The 23,767-nt window shown below is 40.6% G+C and overlaps 1 protein-coding gene across 1 annotated transcript; it reads left to right on the top strand.

Annotated features, from left to right (window-relative positions):
- The first annotated feature begins 5,553 nt into the window (after window positions 1–5,553).
- DLEU7 (deleted in lymphocytic leukemia 7) lies at window positions 5,554–23,540 on the top strand. Its single transcript, XM_045080618.1, has 2 exons — window positions 5,554–6,328; window positions 22,170–23,540. Exons 1-2 carry the CDS (start codon window positions 5,870–5,872, stop codon window positions 22,374–22,376), a joined length of 666 nt encoding a protein of 221 aa, XP_044936553.1. The 5' UTR covers window positions 5,554–5,869; the 3' UTR covers window positions 22,377–23,540.
- The last annotated feature ends 227 nt before the right edge of the window (window positions 23,541–23,767 follow it).

Consider the following 23,767-nt stretch of genomic DNA (forward strand, 5'->3'; position numbering starts at 1 on the left):
TAAAAAAAAAAATCCTTCACTGCTTTAACAGATTATCTACCATTATCTATGAATGATCCATCAAAGACTATAATTTAGGCCTGAGTAAGCTTAGATATTTGAACAGAGGCATTAAAGATCCCATTGAAAGTGGTTTCAATTTTCAAATGGGAAGTACAGATGAAATAAAATTTACATATGATGTTTTTTGAACAAATGCTTGAAATTTGATCATTTTTATGGACCATTTGCGTTTTATGGTCAGATTCCCATCTATAAGACCCCACTTGATAATGAACAGTGAATAGTAAAAACAAAAACAAAAACAAAAAAAAAACACCCAGATGATGAGAATTAAGATATAGACATTCTTTGTGCTAAAATATGCAGTCGTATTTTTATATAAACTTAAGTTTTAAAATAGTTTGTATCTTTTTCCTCCAAGGAGGAAAAATAGATCACTTCAATCATGCTCAACAAATCTTTATTTTTAAAATGTCTTTTACCTTATTTCAACTCTTCTGACTATTCTCAATAATATTTTGAAACAAAAGGACTGAAATGACCAAACAAATAAAACAAGTAGATCTGTCGGCCTCTCTTGTTTTCCTAACACAGAGAGCCAATGTGGGAAGGCACTAAGCCAGTTCCCAAAACTGCATAAGCTCCCCCTTGCTGCACGCAGGGTTTAAGAGTTGGAAACTAGACCAAAACTCCCAGTAAGAAGTTTTGACTTTACGGAAACATAAGCATAGTAATCTTGCTACACAGAAGAACCATGTGCCTCCAAAATCCCTTGTCCCTGACCCCTTTTCTTATTTTTCTTAGGAAAGAAAATTCTGGAAAAATAGAAGGGAGAGAGGAGGAAATGAGAGGATGGATAAAACCCCAAGGTCTGTTCCACCATAAAGCCTGACAGAAGAGAAACTAGGGAAGAGCAGAAAATTTCTTAAAGGAAAGAAGTGCAAAAGGGAATGAAGATAAATATAAGGAAAGGAATTGTTTGTTTGTTTGTTTTTGTTTGTTTGTTTGTTTTTATTTTAAATATATTAACCCAAGTCAAGAATTTCTTTCAATCATATTAAGAGAGTACCTTCTAGAACTTGAAAATATGAGGGCAGTCATGGGAAGTGATGAGGTGATCAAATTTTTTTTTTCCCCTACTGAGTTGAAAGAACCCACAAAAGTTCAGGAAATTAAGCAGCTTTTAAATTCTTCCCTCCAAGGGGAAGGATAATCTTCAGGGGTTACATTTTGTAATCAGAAATTGAGGGGAAAACCCAGCAAGGTTGTCTTGTTGAGATTATGTGTAGGCAGCAGGAAAATCCCTGCTACCCCCTCATTCTTCAACATGAAATCATCCACCAAAGCTACAAGAAATGAGGAAAAATCCTATTAGTTCTTTTAAAGTCCCTTTCTTGACTTTTTTCTGCCAACATCAAGGATTCCTCCTGAAAATAAACTAAACCAAGTGAAATGATTCACACGTCCAGAAAGAACTGCATTTTGTGTTGAGGTGAATTGCACATTAAATTATGTTGGAACAGGCAGGTGAGCTCCAACATTTCAAACTTCTCTTTTCCCTCCCTTTACTTCACTGGTCTATTTTTCTACACTTAGTTGTACTGAGCCTCACTTAGCTTCACCAGTTTAATAGGGTCTGGGCAAGCAGTGCATATATGATGTCCCTAAAACACATTGCCCTATGTAAACAATTGTTTTTGGCAATTCAGAGGTTTCGTGGCAGGACTGCATTTTTTTTTTCTTCTGAAAATCAAATGTTTAGGCCAAAGCTGGAATTGCATGTGCATTTTTATGACCTGGCATATTCGAACATCACAATTGTATGTTTAAAAAGGCAATTTGATCTTTTTTGCTCTTTCTTCTTTGGGCTTCCATCTTTTCGGTGCCGTTGTTTTCTTTTTTACAGAACATTTTCAGATCTTGGTCTATCTCTTCAGCATCTGTTTCTCCTCAACCATAATTTTCATTCAAAAATAATAACTCTCTGGTCTCTTTGGACATGTTTTGTTTTGCTCCCGCCTATGAACTTTGCCAGGGTGTGCTGAAGGTTAACAGCTCCATTGCTGGAATTCTCTTGGATCCCTTTTGGAGAAAAGCGCCAAAGTATATAAGGAGGGCTCAAATGTATCTAGGCTCTGCCGAGTCCTTTGAGGAAGGCTTCACAGGGCGGCACCCTCTCCCATTTCCCCCTTCTGTTCCCGCTGGGCCAGGCTTCCTCAGGATTCCAGCACAAGTTCGTATCTTGCTACACTTGGGGTGAGTGCAGCACAAAGTGAAGAGATGCTGAATCACTACATTGTACACTTGAAACTAATGTAATGTGCATCAACTACACTCAAACAAAAGAGATAATAAAAGGAGGAAAAAGGAAAGAATCCAGAGGAAAAGAACCTCTAGATTCACAGAAGGGCCAGAATACTTGTTTCTCTAATCACACTCTATCAGTTTACTAACACTGCTTCTCACTTTCTGGAGTTTTCATCCCACATTACCCAAGGTCATGAGTACTTCTGTTGTCCACTTAATAATGCTCCCATCAATTGTCAGGAAAGACCAGAGTTGTTTAGAGAGGTTTTTCCACAATTGTTGAATTCTGCAATTCACCTAAATTTTAGGTGAAAGTTTAGGTGAATTGCACAAGTGTTGCTGGAAATGGCGAGAGTGACCTTTTAGGTCTGTTTGCCCAAGAGGCACTAGGTCACAGATCACTCCATTAACAACATTTCTGCACTCAGTAGGTCAAGCAGTTTGCTTTAGTTGTAGCTTTCTGTTGCAAGAAGCCATACACTCAACCCAAAGTGGCTCAAGCAAAGAGTTTTTGGTGGCGTGTGTAACTGAAAAGCTCAGAGGTGGGGCTATCTTCTTGTGCTGCTAAACATAGGTCTTGGATGGTGTTGTAAGACCACTGGCTTCTCACTATAAATCTCTTCCTTTTCTCTCTTCACTGTTGGCCCTCTTGACCCTCAGACTCACAGAAGAGCTACAGAAGCTCTGGAGCTTAAAATGTCTTAGTTTCACGACCAGAAGTGGTCATTGCAGTCAGCCATTTGATAGTGGAAGGGTTTGCTGCATGAGACTGGATGTCCAGGGTCTGTGGAAAGAGAAGCATGCTTGGAGATCTGAGACTCCTAGAGATTAATCAGCCCTGGAGCCTTCCTACTATTAAGTCTTGTGATTGGAGACAATAACATTCTTCTCAATTAAATGACTTTGTATTAAATTTTCTTGTTAGAAAGGAATTCATCATTTGGCCTACACTTTCTTCTAGTTCCATTATTTTATTTTATACAGTACATTCAGCTCAAAGCATCCTAAATATTATTGTCATATTGGCTCCTCGTGGGTCATGTGTCGCTTCCTGACCATTCACAATGAGAATGTGATGTGTGATTGGCCCCAGGCTCAGATGCCCCAGTCCACTTCTGCAGTGGGACAACTTCCTTCCCCCTGACTATATGGACCAAACATGGAGGAGGAGGAAGAGGAGTATCTACTGGTAAATGAGGGTATGTTTCCATAAAATAGTGAAATAGATACTGTGAAGCAAAAATATCAGGTGTCCAAGACTTCATCCTTTCGAGTGTGCCCTCTATTACACTATGGCCTTGACCTGTCAATATAGTGAGTAGGGAGTGTGTAATTCAGTACTTGATCTGGTAGCCCAGCATGTATAACTTTGGAGATGTTCAGATCAAGGGCAGATCTACTGTGCTCTTGACCTGTCTCAATAGCTTATGAGTGCTTTTCCTCACTTAGAGCCTCATATCTCCAGCTTTGGAACATCAGCCATTCCAAGATCATGGCAAAGTAAAATGTTGTCCATGGCTGGGACAGACAACCCTTGAGAAGCTACATAGTCCGGGGCTCTCTAAAAGATAGGAGGAAACTCAGACAATGATTGAAGCAACATGTACCATCCCAGAAGCCCCATGGTTCTCTGGCCCTTTCTCTCATATTCCCTAAAGTTCAGTTGGTCTCATAGGTCTCAAAGTCAGCCTGGGATGTAGAACAGTGGGGCCTCAGGTCAGGCTGCGTCTAGTGATTTCAATTCTGCTGTTGGCTGGAATTCCATCTGTCAAGAAGGTTTTGCAGTCAGCCATTTGATAGTGGAAGAGTTAGCCCATGAAACTGGATTTCCTGCTTATCTGGAAAGAGGAGCACCCCAGGAGATCTGACATGCTCTGTGAAAATTAGGGGTTAGTTTTTGCTGGTTAGTCTCTGCTAAACCTAGTGTATTTCAATATTCGAGGATTAAAACATACACACACACACACACACACACACACTCAAAGAAGGATTTTTCTATTTTTTTTTCTCATGAACTTAACTTCATCAAGAGAATCTAATCAACTTCAAACTATTTACTTCCCTCCAAAGTAATTTCCTGTCAATGCACAGACATGCATTTTTACTTAGTTATAATTAGTGTGAACATACTCATTTTTATTTAAGAAAGGTTTTCTTTACCTTGGCATTCAGATTTGTTTTCATAGGCGAAGAAAACACTGGGAACTAGAAGGAACCTTCACTGGAGAGTTGGGAGGATTATATGGGGTCATGTTATCCTAGAGTTGAAGAAACCTTAAAGGACCCCGAATTCCACCCCATATCTCTGATGACCGCCCTTTAGACTAATAGACTCACTGGGGCAGCTTTCCCACACAAAGCCCTCTCCAGTTCTCACTCCACCACACTGAGGGGGGCTGGGGTGGGGGACACTCTCTTCTAAAGGAAGGAGGAAATCCCACCCTCCAGGTGGGGAGGGTCCAGTGTCTGTCATGTTCCTGCACCCTTGTTACCTGCCTCATTTGTGTGATGGAGTTATGTTCAATGAATGGTTTCCCATTAAGGAAGAAAGCCGCCACCAGGCTACTCTGTAACACTCCTCCATACCATTCTCCTCAACTGTGTGCTGCTTTTTAAAAATATATATAAAATGTAATCACACACCAATAGTTTCCAGTCTATCAAAGCGTAAATTTCCCAGTCTTCTCTCCTGAGTCAAGGAAGCAGCGAAGTTAGGTTTAATTAAAAGCAGCAACTATTTGTACAGCTGTCCCTGGGTTCATGGCTCCTAAAAGGATTTAGCTTCAAACTCCCGCTGCCCATGTCCTTGGGGAGTTTCACACAAAGCCATTTGGGCTCCTCCTCTGGGCAATGCCAAACCCTCACTTCCCGAGTCACCTTGGCAGGGAGCCGAAGTGTGTCCTACCCTAGCTGTGCCCTGATGCCTCCTTAGCCATCAGAGTCCCTGAGTGTCTGTGGCATGAGCAAAGCAGAGAAGAGTAGAACGTCCATATACACAAGTTACACAAGTTTGGGGGACAGGGGGCCTTGAAGGTTACTCCAAGAAGTTCCTGAAAATTCTCCCAGGATTGGGAAAGGGGTGGAGGAGGGGATGGGGACACGGTCTACCTTTTGTGAGCTTTCTCTGGCTCTTGGCACCCTTGCTTAGGGTGGTTCTCTTACCTGCCACCCTCAGTACCCAGGGCACGAATGGTCACTGACAGGCATCCTTCAAAGCAGATGGGGGCGGGGTATCCCTGCGGACGGATGCATCTGCACCAAGCCGCACGTTTTCCCATTGAAGTCCTGGAGAAGAGAAAGAACCCGCGCTCAGCATTTGGGGGATTTTCGAGCGCACAAGGAGCCCAGCCTCAGGCAGTCTTGGGTCCCGACGCGCCCTTTCGTACTAAGAATTCAGGGGCCAGCGCAGGCCATCTCCTGCGGGCCTGGGGCGGGGCCAGCCCCACCCTCGAAAGGCAAGAATGCCGAGAAATGTGACCTTGGCGACCCCCAAAGCCCCCGCCTCTCTTACTCACTGCTGCACCTGCCCGCCGGGCGCGCCGAACCGCCGGCAGAGGCGATGGCTAGCCTGGCGCCCTTAGTGGCCTCTATCAGCCACCAAATGGTGGCTCTGCAGACTCTGCAGCTGCTGCAGCAGGAGTGGGGCTGGGGGGACGGTCCGGGCGACCCGGGGAACCCGCAGGATCCAGACCACGTGTCCGCCGCCCCAGGGCATCGCAAAGGCCCGCGGCTGGCCCGGCCGGGGCCTGGGCGCCAAGAGGGGGGCGGGGCGCGGGGGGTCAGGAATGGCGGGTCTGGGGCTCAGGCAAGTTCCCCAGAAGTGGAAGTGGTGCGAGGCGCCGAGGGGGGCGCGGAGCTGCTGCCCTTTCCCAGGGGTCGGGTGCCCTGCACCCTGGCCCAGATGGCGATGCGCAGTGCGCTGGCCCGCGTGGTGGACTCGACCTCTGAGCTGGTCAGCGTGGAGCAGACGCTGCTGGGCCCCCTCCAGCAGGAGCGGTCCTTCCTCATCCATCTGAAGGTGAGTCTGGCCTCCAGCACCCCGCTCCAGCGCAGGATCCCGCCACAGGGCGGGGCTGCGGGGCCGGAATGAAGGGATGAAGCCGGGAGGGGCCACCCGTTGCAAAGCGGGGCCATCCACAGGGATTCCGCCTCTGTGAGAGGGAAGGGGGGAGGTGACACCCCTGGGACTTGAGTCCAGGAACTGAGGGGCCCACCTGGGGCCCACCTGGCTGTGGAACTGAAACGCAGGGAGGCCTTGCCAAAAACCTTCCTTCGGAACTCCTTTCTCTCTCTCTCACATAAATCAGCCTCCTGCTCCAGCCCAAGGCCCTTTCCACATGTGCAGCTTCTAGGGGTGGAAGACAGCTGCCCCTGCTTTCCCCTTCCAAGTTAATAACCCTTACTCCAGAGCTTTTAAATGCATGTATTAAGTCCCCTCTGCCTTTTGTGTGAAAAAAATCACCTAAATTTATTTCAAGTTCCTTCACACTTAAGAATCAAACTTTTTTTTTGCAGAAACCCAATTCCCCACAGAGTTCAGAGGCCTTTACGGAGTCAACCTAAATTGTCATAAAAGTGGGGTGAGAGCCCGGTGCGGCCTGGGTGTTGAAGCATGAATACTAATGCTAAACTCCTGCTAAGTCGAGCAGCTTGTGTTTGTAGGGCACGTTTCCTCTCATGGTACCAAACTTTGTTCCTCAGCCTAGCCAGGGAGCAGAACAGCTACCTCCCCGGCCAGGTGGGACTAGGGAAATCTGCAGATCTTGGGATCCAGTGTCTGCTTTGTCATTGACTAACCTAATTGGTTTACGGTCACAATGTCTTTGGGATCTTCTGGCTTTCCAATTTTGCTTCCTACCTTCCCCTTGGGAGGCCAGCAGAAGGAAATGGGTGGGAGTGATGAAGAAAACTTAGGGGGGTTCCCCAGAGTTGCTATTCTTGCTCTTTAAGTCAAGGTTTGGAAAAAAACTGCTGTGTTTTTAGGTTACTAGACACTGTAAAAGGTTGATCTGAAATTAAATATGATCAAGCAAATGATACAGCCAAATAAGTATTGTTACTCTAATACAATGGCTTCTCAATCACCTGATACTGACATTTTGGGCTGGATAATTGTGGGGCTGTCCTGTGTGTTATAGGATGTTTAGCAACATCCTTGGCCTCAACCCGGGAGATGCCAGAAACCTTACTCCCCCCTCCCCAACAAACTGATACAACCCAATATTCCCAAATGTGTGTTGGGGGAGGGGAAATAAGATTGCCTCCAAATGCGAAGCACTTCCCCACTTACATTAGGAAGTTAAAAACTGAAGCTGCATTTCACTAATGCTTGTGTGTAGAATGACCTTTTTTTGTACCATGAAGAAATAAAAAATCCTACCAAATGAACTATGATGCACCATCTATTGTAAGATCACATCAGAGATTTTGGAAACGTGAAAAAGTGTGCATCTTAGAATTGCTGAAATAGGAAGGGTTGTCTGATGTTGGGGCATATACAAGGCACAAGTAGGTTGGCAGAAGGAGAGACTGAGTGATCGGCTTTACCTTAGGTGATCTCGGTAGGCTTCTTGGAGGAAGTAATCTTAAAAAAAAAATTAATATTTGCCCCACAGGCATAAAAGGGAAAAATCACGTCAGGGGAGCTGTGTGATCTAAGGCCCAGAAGAAATGAAAAAACTTGGGCTTTGGGGGAACTAAAATTAGTTCATTATGGCAGAAACTTTAACAGGATGATGGACAGGTAAGTGGGGTCTGATGGCAAGAAAGGTCTGTGTGTCATGCAGAGGGCCTTGAATTTTCTTGCAGGCAAAGGTAACCCTTGAAATGACTGAGGCATGGACGTGACCCTAGATAAGTCACAGCAGGTGAGGATGCAGTCTGGGGGTCAGCTTGGAGACCACTGTCCGAGGGCCCAGCCCAGCTCAAGTGCACTGGGGCTCTCTGCTCTGGCCTATAAACTATGCCACTCGAGTTTCATGCCACCGTCCCTTCTACTTGGTCATTCTTCTGATGCTTCCTACTTGACTTTTTGTCCTCAACATTTTCCACCCTTCTCAAGCGTTCTTTATCCAAACCTCAACTGGTTCATTCCTCTTCTGAGAAAATAGAGGCCATCAGACACAAATATCTTCCTCTCTACCTAAAAAAATCTCACTTCTACTCATCTTCTTTCTTGTTTCTAATAGAGAAATGCTGTTTGGTCCCCTCAACCCCCAACCCAAAGTAGCCATCCTATTGGAGTCTGCTGGTCACCTGCAGAGGAGTAATGGGTTCTGAGGGCTCCTGAGAACAGCCTGTGTTTTCAGAAGGGAGAGGTTTCTTTGGATGATTTGTCTCCTGGCCAACATCTCAGAATTTTGCTTGGTTTTTAGTTTGGAGAAAAAAGTAGTATCTTTGGTTGTAAAGGAGTGATTACAAAGAACTTAGACTTAAGGACACAGTTGTCTGTCTTTTCAGGGGGCTGGTTATGCTGACCTGGCTTCATTATTACTAGTGTTAAATTGACTTTTGCATATGCTACAAAGTGTACCACCATAAGTCTAGTGACCATCCATCAGCATACCGTTGATTACCTTCACCCATTTCAGCCATGCCTCAACCCCTTTCTCCTCTGGGAACCACTAGTCTGTTCTCCATATCTATGACTTTGTCTTTGTTTTATTTTATTTGTTCATTTGTTTCATCTTTTAGATTTCACGTATGAGTGAAATCATTTAGTGTTTGCCCTCCTCTGTCTGACTGACGTCACTTAGCATAGTACCCTTAAGGTCCATCCATGCTGTTGCAAATGGCAAGAATTTATTCTTTATTTATGGCTAAGTAATATTCCATTGTGTGTGTGTGTATCTATCTATCTCACCTCTTTTTCCCTTTATCTATCGCTGGACATTTAGGTTGCTTCCATATCTTGGCTATTGTACATAATGTTGCAATAAACACAGGGGTGCATATATCTTTTCAAATTAGTGTTTTCAAATTTTTTGGATAAATACACAGAAGTGGAATAGCTAAGTCATGCAGTAGTTCTGTTCTTAATTTTTTGAGGAATCCCATACTGTTTTCCATAGTGTCTGCACTGATTTACAATCCCACTCACAGTGCCCAAGGGTTCCTTTTTTCCACACTCTGACCAACACTTGTTCTTTCTTTTCTCTTTGATAGCAGCAATTATAACAGGCGTTAGGAGGGGTCTCATTGTGGTTTTGACTTGCATTTCTCTAGTAATTAGTGATGTTGAGCATCTTTTTCATGTGCCTGTTGGCCATCTGTATGTTTTCTTTGAAGAAATGTCTGTTCACATGCTCTGCACATTTTTTAACCAGTAGTTTATTTTTTATGTCTTTGAGTTGTAGGAGTTCTTTTTATGTATTTGGATATTAACCCCTTGTGAGATATTCAGTTACAAATATCTTTTCCCGTTCAATAGGTTGCTGATTCATTCTGGTGATGGTTTCCGGTGCCCTGCAGAATCTCATTAGTTTGATGTAGTCATGTTTGTTTATTTTGCTTTTCTTTCCATTGCCTTTAGAGTCAGATCTGCAAAGATGTTCCTAAGACTGATGTTGAGGAATTTACTGCCTATGTTCTTTTTCCCCCTAGGAATTTTATGGTTTTAGGTCTTAGATTCAAGTCCTTAATACAATTTGAGTTAATTTTTATGTGTAGTGTAAGATAGTGGTCCAGTTTCATTCTTTTGCCTGTGGCTGATAAGTATTCTCATTATCGTTTATTGAAGAGACTGTCCTTTCTCCATTGTATATCCTTGGCTCCTTTGTCATAGATTAATTGTCTATATCTGTGTAGATTTACTTCTGGGCTCTTAATTCTGTTCCAATCTGGTTTGTGTGTTTGTTTTTGTATCAGTATCATCCTGCTTGGGTTACTGTAGCTTTGTAGTATATCTTGAAAGCAGGGAGCATCGTACTTTCAGCTTTGTTATTTTCAATGTTGCTTTGGCTATTTGGGGTCCTTTGTAGTTCCACACACATTTTAGAATGACTGTTCTAACTTCTTTGAAGTATGCCATTGGAATTTTGATAGGTATTGCACAGAACCTATAGATTGCTTTGAGTAGTGTGGATATTTCAACAATATTAAAAATATATATTAATTCTTTCAATCCAAAAACAAGGATTTGTCATTTATTTTGCCATTTGTGTGTGTCTTCTCCAATTTTTTTCTTGTTTTCTTTATTTTTAAATTAAGAACATGTGGATTGATTTTATACACAGAAGGATTTCGGGAGAGTTGTGCTAATGGAAATAACACCTGTGTATCACTTGGAAGTGTGTGGAAACATCCCTCTAACATCAGTTCCCTCCCACAGTGTTAGTTGCCACAGAGAGGAGGGGGACTCACTTGAACTAAAGCCCTCGGCCCAAATGAAAGGCATTAGGGACCCAAAGTAAAGACAGTGCAGGACAGCTCAGTGATCTGGTCCTGTGAAGCCTTTCAAACCTACTATGCCACTTGCTGCTGTAGGCCCTTGGGAAAATTATTCAGCCTTCCTGTGCCTCAGTCTCCTTTCCTTAAAGTGGAGATAGAGGTATCTAACCTTATAGGGTTATTAGGATAATGCACATGAAGACTTAGCTAGTGGCTGCCCATACAAACTCTCAATACCTTTGAAATTTATCATTATTATTATTATAATTATTAACAAGTTTATGTCTCATGTTCTCATTGACTATTATTATTGTGAGTTCCAGCCTTGATATTGATGGATCTAGCCCACGGACTCTATTTACTTTTCTGAGTCTGTTGACAAAGGCAGAGTTAGGATGACCCAAGGAGATTTCCAAGAAGTCTCCACTATCCAGAGGTCAGCTTTAGCCCATACCTGATGACTGACTTAGAGATGCTGCCACTGAATGACTTGCTGATCAAGCCACTGAGGCTTAAGGAAGTGAAATTTTCAGGCATGGAGGCAGAGAAACTCTCAGCACAATACTGATGGATATTTTTATAGTATTTTACTCTTTTTTGAAGAAACCGACACTTAATATTCTTTTTGAATATTTAGAGATTATCATACATTCAAAACATGCATGAAGTGAGCTTTTTTATAGTGGATAAAAAAATACTTCATAATCCTGAGTCTTGTTAAATTTGTTGGAGAGGCTAGAGTTAATAACCTGCTAGACAAACATTTATTATAGAAGGAGACTGAGACTCAGAGGAATTTAGGATTTTGCTAAAGATCTCACAGCTGGGAAGTGATGGCCCATGGCTCAAACATGGTTTTGCCTTTTTTTCTTTTTTTTTTTCTGTCATATCACAGTGCTGGATTAGAGAGGTGAGATGACCATCATGCAGAAATAAAGTCCATAAGTGTGTACAGCGGGTTGGATATGCTGTGCACTGCACACTGCTTGGGGTGCAAGAATCACCTTGTAGACTGGATATCTTGGTCAGCTTGGGCTGCTATGACAGCATGCCATAGACCAGGTGGCTTAAGCCACAAACATTTATTTTCTCATTGTTCTGAAGGCTGGAAAGCTGAAGATCAAAAATTTGGTTTCTGGTAAGGTCTTTCTTCCTGGCTCGCAGACTGACGCCTTCCCACTATGTCTTGAATGGCTTTTTCCTCTGTACCTGGTTAGAGAGAGGGAGAGATATTGGATATATCTCTCTCTTCTTACAAGGACACCAATCCTACTGGAGTAGGTCCCACCCTTATGACCTCATACAACCTTAATTACCTCCCTAAAGGTCCTTTTTCCAATACAGTCACACTGGGTTATGTTTCAACACACTTTTTTTTTTTTTGTGGGGGTGGGGGGACACAATTTAATCCATTATATGGGTGATTTGTGTGTCTCTTTATATGAGGGCCACTTTACATAGTGACCCAAAGCACCAGGTGAATGTAGGAAATCATTATTCGACTAGTAATAACTATCAAGAATGCCTTAGGCACTCACCACTCAAAGGGAGCATAGAAACATGCAGAGGACCAGACAGAAGCCAGTCCAGGATTTTAAGAACTGCTGAAAATGACCAACTCACACAGACACCATTAACCAAGCCAATTATGAAGTCACTCTGATTTTTTCTGTCTTCCTTTGAGAGTCAAAAACATTTATAGTTTCCAAGAGTTCTGCTCTGGTGCAAGTTTCATGGAAACTATGGCTGATGCCAACTTTCAGAGGCAGGAGAACTTTCCTGCTATTATAGATTAAACTTGCCTGTGAGTTCACCCATTTCAATTAGCTGATCTGGTGCCAGTTATTCTATCACGTTCCGTGGTCCTTGCTGGTTTTCTCATTCTACATACCAAGCGTGGGGGTTATAAAATCACTGGCTTTGGCTTCATGGTCACTGCTAATGCTCTTTGCAAATTGCAAGTGTGAACATTGGGTCACTCAGAGGAAGACGTTGGTGATGAGTGCTTTTTTTTCCCCATTAACGTGAGTGTGAAGCCAGTTTCTGCAAATTTGGGAATTGTGTCTTTAAAAATTACTTACAAACTATTGAAGGAATAAATGCTCAGAGCTACATGATTATAGCATAGACAGGGAATTGCTCTTCATTTGGGATAAAATCGTGGTGTTCTGGGACAAAAAAAGGCCCAGTGACTACTCTTTTAATAGCTTCATTACAGCTTTGTCCTTGCTCATAACGTGAGTGATAGGAAAATCAGTACATGTACAATTGCCAAAATGAGAATTTGGGGAAAGATATCTCAGGAAGGCCCTAAAACAAACCTGCTATGTTTAACATCTTGATGGAAATGCTGCCGTGCTTTGTTCTATAATTTTAGGGTTTGCCTTGTGTGCATACCTGAATCAAGAACTTGTATCCATCACAAAGCTCTTAGTAACTGGACTTTTCTAATGAAAATGGTACCATACCCAAAGCAAATGCATAAGGAATCTTAGTTCCTTGTGAGCGTTTGCACTGGGTACACCACAAGTAAAAATGTTTAATTTCCTGTGGACGATAGACTTTTTATGGTGACTGGCAGATACTTTGGTTCTTCATTGAGTGTTTTATTAACACACAGTTACATATCTATTTGAGATTGACTGTGGGTTCAGGCCACTGGGGGCTCCTCTGGGCCCTATGAATTTGTAGTTCAAAGCCAGATGCTGATGAACCAAGGGGACAATTTGTGTAGTATGCTATTTCTGCTAGCATGGTTTTCACACCATCCCTCTACATAGAGAAATGGCTTTCCAATTTTATGGACATATCCAGTATGGGGGTGGATGATGGGTCTGGGGAACGACTCTGTTCTCCTTCGTATGTCCCAGCACTTGGCACCTTTAGTGGAGAGTGGTCTGCTGAAGTTCATTAAGGTCAGGAGGCCCCCACCACAAAAGCTGGGGAAAGACCTTTCTTCAGTGCTCTCCATAGGGGACATTGGGCATTCAGGGCCAACTAGAAAGGACAATGTGAGAAGAAACAAGTTTGTGGAAGCCATTGCAAGAGACTGTAGCTTGAGATGTGACTGTCTTGAAAAGAACCAACTTATTTTAAAGACAGTGGTGAAGGGGATATGAGCTGATTTATAGTTTATATAGATGGAGAAGTGATTTTGAAGGTGATGAGGAAGGAAAAAAAAACTAAAAATCTTCCTTGTGGATTCTTTAAAAGTTATCTGCATAAAGTCATATTGTATTTTTGACTTTATTATCCGCTGGTGTTGGTTTCAGAAAATAGGCTTTGAAACTGACTGTCAAAGCCAGATTCTTTTTGCCTTCAAGACTTCAGTTTTGATGGGAGTGTTTATTTTCAGTACAAAGCTAAAAAAAGCCTTAGCTTTTCTTCCCTTTTGGACTTTGCAGGTGCATTTGCAGTCGCTCAAGGATTCCAGATGTGTGCATTCCTAATAAACACAAAGCATAATGCAGAAAAGTGCAAGTGTGGCAGTTTTTCTAAGAGACCTCCCGTATGCTGGGCAGGAGAGAACAGAGTGGAGGAAGAGAGAGCTCCAGCTAGGGGGGTCGCTGATTAGCTCGGAATTGGCTTGACATGGGAGGTAGAAGTTTCCATGCCTTGAATATCTTCCAGACAGCCAAACCCTCTCAATTATGTTGCAGCGAAGTGGGATGGGCCAACAGACCAATCTCAATTTGGATGTGACCAATGCCAACTGGAGCTTTGTTAACACTCAGTTAACCTTAAGAAAAATAGTGTGAATATAGGGCCAAAAAAGAAACATTCATTTGTAGACATTTTTGTTCCATCTCAAAGCTAGTTTGGTGCCTCCCTGCTCGCCGGCATGGTATCCCCGCTCATCCCCCGAGGACATCTGAGGCTCCGTAATTTCAGTTCCCCAGTCTGTCTCCCACTATGGGTAGCAGGCTCTGCTCTCCACGTCATCATAGTACCCAGCCCGGTTTCTAATTTGGGGTGGGTCTTGATGAACATTTGAGTTTGGGAAGAGAGGATTCTTTAGGATTCACTAGCACCCTTGCTGGATTGTAGGGTAGCACTATTTTTAACTTTTTGAGGAAAATCCATACTGTTTTCCAGAGTGGCAGTACCAGCTTGCATTCCCAACCCTTTCTATCTTGTTAACATCTCTTGTTTCCTGTTGTTGTTACTTTTAGCCGTAATGACAGGCATAAGGTGATATCTCATTGTAGTTTTGATTTGCATTTCCCTGAAGCCAAATGATGTTGAGCATTTTTCATGTGTATGTTAGCCATCTGTATGTCTCTCCATGTCTTCTGCCCATTTCTTACCTGGATTTTTTGGTTTTGGGGTGTTGAGTTTGATAAATTCTTTATAGATTTTGGATATTAACTCTTTATCAAATAAGCCATTTACAAATGTCTTCTCCCATTCTGAAGGTTGCCTTTTAGTTTAGGGGGAAAAGAGCAATTTTTTCTTTATTTTAGAAAAATAATAAATAAATAAATAAATAATAAAAAAAGGTACCCCTCATTTGCTGTGTGACTTCGGTACATTGATTCATCTCTCTCAGTCACATTTCTTCATCAGTCATTCATGGATGGTTGTGAATCTTGAGTGACCCTAGATAGATCAGAAGCCTGGCCTTGGATCCTGCACCTAGCAGGTTGGGCCAGACCAGTGTTTTTTAAAATGCTGGCTTGCCATGTGCTCTCCATGTTTGGAAGTGCCCAGGGACTTCATTGTGGCACTCAAGGCTCCCACATTAGTTTGTGTGCTGGTTCCCAGCACAAAGCTCTGTTCTTTTCAGTCTGGACTTCTTCCAGTCCCAGCCCCTACTTGACTTCAGGCCTTTGCTGTGTTATTCGTTCTCTAATTGTGAGGGCCATCTCTTCCCTGAAAGGCAAAGACTGCATTCCCTGGCGCCAGCTGTCTTGGAACATCTGTACAGCTTTCCTGGATGCCTCATCCTAACCCCCATCCCCTTCTGCAAAGGCCGACAGCATTCTGATGCTCTTGACCACTTTTTTTTTTTTTTAAATTGGGGTTAAAAAAGGGGCATAACCCAAATTTGACTATTTTTAGTGTATAGTTTAGCAGTATCAAGAACATTCAGATTATTGTGCAACCAATCTCCATAATTTTTTCATCTTGTAAATCTGAAACTCTGTACATATTAAGCAACAAATCCCCATTACACTTCTCCTCACCTCTGGCAGCCACCATTCTTCTCTCTGTTTCTGTGTGAGTTTGACGACTCTAAATATTGCATGTAAGTGGAATCATACGGCGTTTATCTTTCTGTGTCTGGGTTATTTCCGAGAGCGTAATGTTCTCAAGGTTCTTTCATGTTGGAGCACGTCTCAGGATTTCCTCCCTCTTTAAGGCTAAATAGTATTTCATTCTATGTATATACCATGGTTTGTTCATTCATTCATTTGTCAGGGGACCCCTGAGCTGCTCTAACTTCTTGGCTACTGTATATAGTGCTGCTGTGAACATGGGTGTGCAAATATCTCTTTGAAATCCTGATTTGAATCTTTTTGAATATGTATTCTGGAAGTGGAGTTGCTGGATCACATGGTAATTGCATTTTTAATTTTTTTGAGGAGTCTTTATGCTGTTTTCCGTAGTGGCTGCATGATTTTAGATTTCCACTGGCAGCACACAAGGGCCCAGTTTCTCCACATCTTCACTAACACTGGTGATTTTCAGGATTTTTTCAACAGTAGTCATTCTAGTGGATATGACGTGTGCTCAAGCACTCTTCTTTGTGCCTTAATCTTATTCTGTGTGACCTCTCTACTACTGAACAGCTTAGATAGTTTCATCTCACCAATTAGGTTCTTAGCTTCTATAGAGCATTTTGTTCTGTAATTTTCTGTCCTTCCTTCCTCCTCTCTCCTTGTTACCGACCTCCCATCTAGAGGAGTACTTTATGCACAACCTTAGATGAATGGAGTGCCTTATAAATTCAGGGTTTGCATGACCATGAGCTTATTTGACCTTCAAAATCTCTTTGTGTGGTAGCTATTTGTTTCTACCTTATACATTAGAGAACTGAATTTTTCAGAGATTAAAAAAGATGTCTTGTCCACAGGTGGCCTGTCAAAGGGACAGAACCAGGGCTCTGATGGCAAGTCCAGTGCTCATGAAGGGGAAATCCCAGCATTCCAGGGGTCTTTGCAGGTGCCTGGAGGGCTGCCATCCTAACTAACATCTAGAAAATCCTTTTTGCTGTATAGAATAACATGCTCACAGCTTTTGGAGATTAGGACATGGACATCTTCAGGAGGCCATTATTCTGTCTACTACAGGGCAGATTTCAGCTAAGAATTAAGGGGAAAAAAATGTTCTTGAAATTAGAGCTAAGGGTTGCCTCCTAAGCACATGGGTTTCTCCTGTGTGGCAAACAGTGTGACACCAGGTGTGCTCCAGAAAGGATTCACACGTCAGAAAGGGCTTTGTATGAGAATTCTACAGTGCTTGGATTATGAGTCTATAAATGTCTGGTTTTCTGTAGGGTTGGGTCTTTGTGTTTTTACCATAGCCCCCATCCCCTTTCACTGGACATTTAGATATATGCTCTTGTGTCTCAATGCTCCTACTAGGTTATCAGCTTTTTATAGACTAGGTACCCATGTCTTACTGCTTTTTACCCAGTGTGTTCAATCATGTAGTGGAGACTTCACATGTTTGAAATAAATGTATTTGTTTCATTAACTGAGTCTGAGGCCATTACCCCAGTAGATGAGTTGAGTCACTATAAAATGTAAATGTCGCCTATCAGTTTGAAGCACTGTAACAACCAACACATTTCATATCCACAGTCTGAAATTATACAAGGCTTTAGACGTTCCAAAACCTGTCTTTAGATTGCTCAGTCAGAGCGTTCTAATGCTGGCAACGTACTCAAAACCCTGTGAAGGGTATGACATCATTTCTGAAAGCATCTGGGACTTGCTAAATAAAAGCTGCTGGGTGGATGTGTCCTGTCATTGAATGGAAAGCAGCAAATATGAAATCATCATGAGCATCGATCATGGGATTTTCTACTGAAAGTCCATGAGCCATTCAATATGCCACTGTCTCAATGCTGTGATTTTTGGCCCCCATCTATACAACAGAATCAGTAGAGGTTTGGCTGGAGGCCATGATCACTGGATCCACAGTTAGCCTTCAGACCCCAGGAAGAGAAGCAACCACCTGTTTTATTTTTCCATCCCCAGGCTTAAGAGTCCCATGGAAAGCCTGTGCCTATTAATTTGTTTTCTTTGACTGTTAATATTGTTGAGAAAGGATTAAAAAACTGTACTAAAAGGGTAAAATAAAGAGACTTTGCAAAGCTTGCCAGAGATCTGAAGTTTACCCAGGGCCTCAGGGACCAGTGCAGCCCAGCAGTGGAATTTTATTATATGTATATTTTCCCCAAATGATGCCTTCTTTGATTCTTTACAGTAAACGTGAAATTGACTTCAGATTTTAGGCCCACAAACATATTTTTAAGGCATTTTAATCTTATTTGGGTGATGAATGCCTTTGCAGACTGGCTAATAGGCACACGTCAGCGCACATTTCAGTGGTTCCTTCAATTTTGAATTTCTCTTTGCATGTTGTCTTTGATCCTTCCACTTTGTACTTAGAGTTGGATTATTTCTGTAAAGCAAGCAGACAATTTCTCTTGATGTGGATCTGGCGTAGTAGTCCAGAAGGCATTACTCCATCTCAACTTTCCCATTCCCAAGCAATATGTAGGAACATAGGTTACTCCATGAACTATGGGACGGATTATCTACGTAACTCCTTGATACCTTCTGAGCAGAAATGAGCAAAACGCAAAGGCGGGGAAGCAAGAATGCTTTAAATAGGAAGAAAAAAACAAGAAGCATGGTAGGCTGTGAATGCTTGAGTAAAGGAACTGTGGCTTGTTGTGTTGAACTTTCTGTCCCAGCCCCTCACTCACACTGGAGTCCGGCTGCCATTGTTGGCCAAACTCAACAGATGAATGTTTGTTCTGTTTCCCAGAAAATGTTCTCTAATAAACACTTTGCCAGAAACCCAGGTCCTTCTCACCCAAGTGACAGAGTTTTTGTTAGGGAGAAGAATAGCTTCTCTTTCCACATAGAAGTAGGAAGAAAACCCTAGTTCCAAACTTCAGTTCAGCTTTTAGTTCTTCCATTTTCTTTTGGATTATCTGTTTTTTTTTTCTTGTCCTAAGTTCTTGAGTTGAATTCTTAGCTCATATTTTTCAGTGATTATTCTTTACTTTTATGGCATTCTCAATGCAGGTGTATCCCCCAAATTTGTGATATACTATTTCCATAATTGTTCAGTATAAAGTATTTTAAAATTTCAATTATTTTTTCACTGATCCATGAATTATTTGGAAGTAGATTTTTAAGTCATGTATGTATTGGGAAAGTTATGTTATTGATTTCTCATTTATTTGTATTATTATTTATATGATATAGACTTCTAGATATTCGTTGAGAATTTGCTTCTAGTGTATTACAATAGAGTCATATATCTTTGGGAAAATTTGTATTTGCTTATCTTTATTGGACCAAGCTTGTGATTAGTGTTTTAGTCTTTTCTCTCCAAGTTGATCATTTTGTTGTTTGATTTTTTTCAGTGTCTGAGTAAGCTGGGTAGAAATCAGCTTTTATGTTTGTGGATTGGATGTAAATTAAGATAATCATATTAGGCACACACGAAGTATAGAACTGTTATCCTTCTTGAGGAATAGGTCCTTTTATTAACTGTAGTTTATTTTATCCCTAATAATGATTTTCCTGGCTTTGTTTCAACTCTTCTTTGCTGTGTATATGTTTTAGCATCCATTTACTTTAAGTCTTTAGGTGTTTTTAGTTTTGAATGTGTTCCTTGTAAATAATTTATCAATAGATTTTTAAAAAATTAATCTGGTAACCACATATTTCAAAATGTGTCTGATTTAATGCTTTCTATTCACCTTGATTTATGTTTGTATATTTCTTCCTTTTTACCTTCTAAAAACAGAATCAATTAAGTTTTCATTTTCCTTTTATCTGCTGATTTTGAAGTTTTACATATTACGTCTATCCTTTAATGATAAGCCTTACATTTCTCACATGCATACTTAAAATATCTGAAATTTATCAACTTCATCACCTTTCTGAATATGTATAATGCCTTAGAATGCCAGTCCCTCCTACATGTTACTACTATTCAGGATTTTGGAACCATCTCGTTTTTGTAAGTCCCAAGTTAATGGTTATAATTTTGGTTTTGAACATCAGTTCTTGAACATCATATTTTTAAGTTTGTTTGTTCACTGTGGCTTCTTGCATCTCATTCTTTCCTTTTGAGATGAATGTCCCCTATCTGAATTATATCTCTAGGAAAATATGACAGTGAAGGTAGTAACTACTGTTTTCCTTTAAAAGGAAGGCATATTTATTTTACCCTGACATTTAAATAATAGTTTTATTGAATTAAAAAAAATTCTATGTTGACAATTATTTGAAAAGTTATCCCATTCTTTTCTAGGTTTTGGTCCTTGTAGCTTGGCTGTTGGCAGTCTGTCCTGTCATCCCTTGAAGGTCATCCACTCCACCCCTACCCCCTGCGCCCAGTTGCTTTTAAGAGTAGTTTTGCCTTAATAAGTTTAGATTTGAATCTCATTTCACTTATTCTGTTCAAGGCTGATTTTATATCCTGAATCTATGTTCATGATCCTGGATTCATGTTTTGGATCAATTTTGAATAATTCTTATCCATTATTCTCTTTGACTATTGTTTCCCTTCTTCTCCCCCAACCCTCTCTTCTATCATCCATGTTATTTAACTTTCCATACATATTTCCCATGTCTGGCTTTTTATCTTGCATTCTGAGTAATTTTCTCATATTCATCATCTAGTTTACTATGCCTTATTTCGAATGTATTTATTCAGGTGTCTAAATTGTCTATTGAGTTTTTAATTTGTCACAATAGTTTCTAGAAATGGTATTTGGTTCTTTTCCAAGCCTGTTTTTACTTAAAGTGTTTCTGATTCCTTCTTTTATATTTTTAATCACTTTAAACATATTTTATAGTTTCTAGCTCAAATACTTGGAGTTTATACTGCCCTGTATTGGTATCTGCTATATCATGGTGGGTTATATTTTAAATTTCATATTCTGAGTTTGTCTTTGACAAAGTGTTATGGGAATACTACTGTGGGGCATGGGTTGTAGACTTGTCCCCATGGAATAGGCTTTTATTTGCTTTTACCATGTGTCCATGGATATTTTAGCCCAGTTCCAATTTTTAAGCCACTTTCTTAGCATGAGTGTTCCCAGAACATGTATCTGGTACAGAGGGCAGCTCCCAGCTTTAGCTGTTGGGTAGCAAAGGTCAACAGTTACACATTCTTGGGGCAACTTTATCCTCCACCCCAAACCCAGCTCCAGATTAACTTTCTTTTTTTTGATGAATATTGGTGGGCAGCTAAAATAGTCTACTTTTTCTTTATCTCTGTCCATTAGGGATTTTCATGGTTTTCTTGCAATGCCAGAAAGGATATTTGCTCTATTTTATTTAGACTTCAGTTTCCTCAAAGGGTTTTAGGGAAAATAAGTGTGCCATGTTATCAAAACCAGAAGTCTGTGAAGAGCATTTACATGTATTTAAAATAAATTATATATTCAACATTATCTCTGGTATGGAATAATTTTATTTGTTTGTTTATTGGAATAATTTTAGTGTACCATTTCTATACAATGGATTTTAGAATATGAAGCATTTGGGAAATAAAAATCTAGTTATTTCATTCTTTTAAACTACCTGGGAACTATTCTTTCTAAATTTGCATTGGAAAGTTCTTGACACTATGTTCATTATATACCATATCCTGTGTTGGAATTTTGAAGACTGTGAGTATGGAATAATAGGAACAGAGGCTATTTGTGTATTCTTCAAAGCTCTGTTATGAACAAATAACAGAAACTCAACTCCAAATGGCTGAAGTAAAAAGGCATATTTATTGATTCAGATAACCAAAAAATCCTGGGGCTTATTTTTCAAGTATAGCTGGATCAATATACTCAGATAATATAATTAGAATCGATTTCTTTTAATCCCTTGGTTCTGCTTTTTTTTTTTTCTTTTTCCTCTACTGACTTCCTTCTCATGTGGGTTCTCCCCTTATGGTGGCAGGATGCTTTCCAAAAGCCCCAGTTAAAAAGAACTTCTCTTTCCCAGTCCAAAAGACATTCTAGAACTGTAGCTTATTGTTCTGTGTTAGGTCACCTGTCCATTCCTGACCAAGCCAAAATGATTGAAGGGTGGTCATCTCTAATTGGCTGATCCCTGGAGTTGTAGAGTGGGTGGAGTCAGCTTTGGCCAAATCACATAGGCTGAAGATGGAGGAGAGTAGTTCCCTCAGAGAAAAATTGAGGTCCTGTGATGGGAAGAGATGGGAATGGAAATGTCCCCATAACCTATCTAATTGCTTATGTTTGCTGTTTATTTCAGGATAGTGTTGAGTTTAGAAACATCTGCAGTCATTTGGCTCTACAAATTCAAGGACAACAGTTTGACAGAGATTTGAATGCTGCCCACCAGTGTTTGAAGACAATAGTCAAGAAGCTGATTCAGTCACTTGCTAATCTTCCTTCAGACGCCCACATGGTAGCCTGTGCTTCTTTGAGACAAATCTTACAGAATCTCCCAGACATATGAAGGCCCAAGGCACCAGAATTAAAACCCAGCTGGTACTGCCAGGCGAACTGGGTAGCTTATGTTCATAATAGAATCAGCAGACAATAGATGCTTTTACCCCAGTAAGGAGAGACTTGTTGACATATACAGAAGTCTGACTAATGGCATCTGTACCCTTTAGATAACAGCATGTTGGTGAAAAATTTTTAAGGCAGTAGTTTACATTTTTAAGTATGTTGACATATTTGCTTACTTTTTGATTGAAATATATTCTACTTTGTGAAACTGATTGGATTATATATGTATATATTTACTGATTCATATTAAGTATTAGTTTTGATCAAATGATACATTTATCTATACTTATATTAACGTAGGACTATGAGGTTTAATATGGTTATATAATATGGTTATTTATATATGGTTATATGATTAAAGCCTCATGATTCTTAAAATTATCTTGAATAAATAGGATATTTGATAATTTATATGTTTTCCGTACTAAGCACTTCATTTGATGTTATGAAAATGATCTTTAGATGTTGTAGGATCACATGTGTCAGTAATTATGAGTTCCAATCCTGGCATTAATAACTTACTGTTGGACAGGAAAATAGTTGCTTCTAAGCCTTGTGCTTTCATACACTGATTTGTAAATTTACAATGATAATGAGCTATGAAGTACCAAGGATATATGATATGTAAACACAAAGTACAGTATTATTAAAGTCTCCTGTGGAAACATGTAGCTCTTCTTACTGTTTCTAAATATTCCAATTGAAGTAGGAAATTCCTGTGAAAAACAGGAGGGAGTGGATACACTGGCAGGTTTCCCTAAATATTTAGAGCTGGGGAAAGAAAGGCTAACTTTTTTTTTGCAACAATGATCTGAATATGCTTAGGAAAAACTAAATTTCCTGTTGTTTAATGATGACTGTATTGAAAACCAGCTTATACACACACACATATACACACACCTTCTTTTGCCTGTAGTATCAAGTCTTGCCTCTCAATAGGGGCATTTATATCACTATGCTCTTATCTTATAGAATTTCCTCCAATCTTTAAAAAACACTTCCCCCAGCAACTACTTTATTTCTCTCCTCCCCTATGAGCAAAACTCATGGAAATCCTCCCAATTATTTGCCTACAATTCTTTTTTTTTTCTTTTCCAATTCCCTTCTGAACTTCCTTTAAATGAATTTTGTGCCCACACTCCACCAAAAATATTCTTGTCATGACTTCCGTTGACTGCTCACTGATGAGTTCATAGTAAATTCTCAATCCTCATCTTACTTGATTTATCAGCTGTTTTTGACATGGTTGACTACTCCTTCCTTGAATCATCTTATTTTAGTTTTCAGATCAGCAGACTTTCTTGGTTTTACCTCACTAACTCACTCACAGAGCTG

Source organism: Mustela putorius, unplaced genomic scaffold, assembly GCF_011764305.1.
Source record: "Mustela putorius furo isolate JIRA1106 unplaced genomic scaffold, ASM1176430v1.1 tig00000461_pilon_pilon_pilon, whole genome shotgun sequence".
Taxonomy (NCBI): Eukaryota; Metazoa; Chordata; class Mammalia; order Carnivora; family Mustelidae; genus Mustela; species Mustela putorius.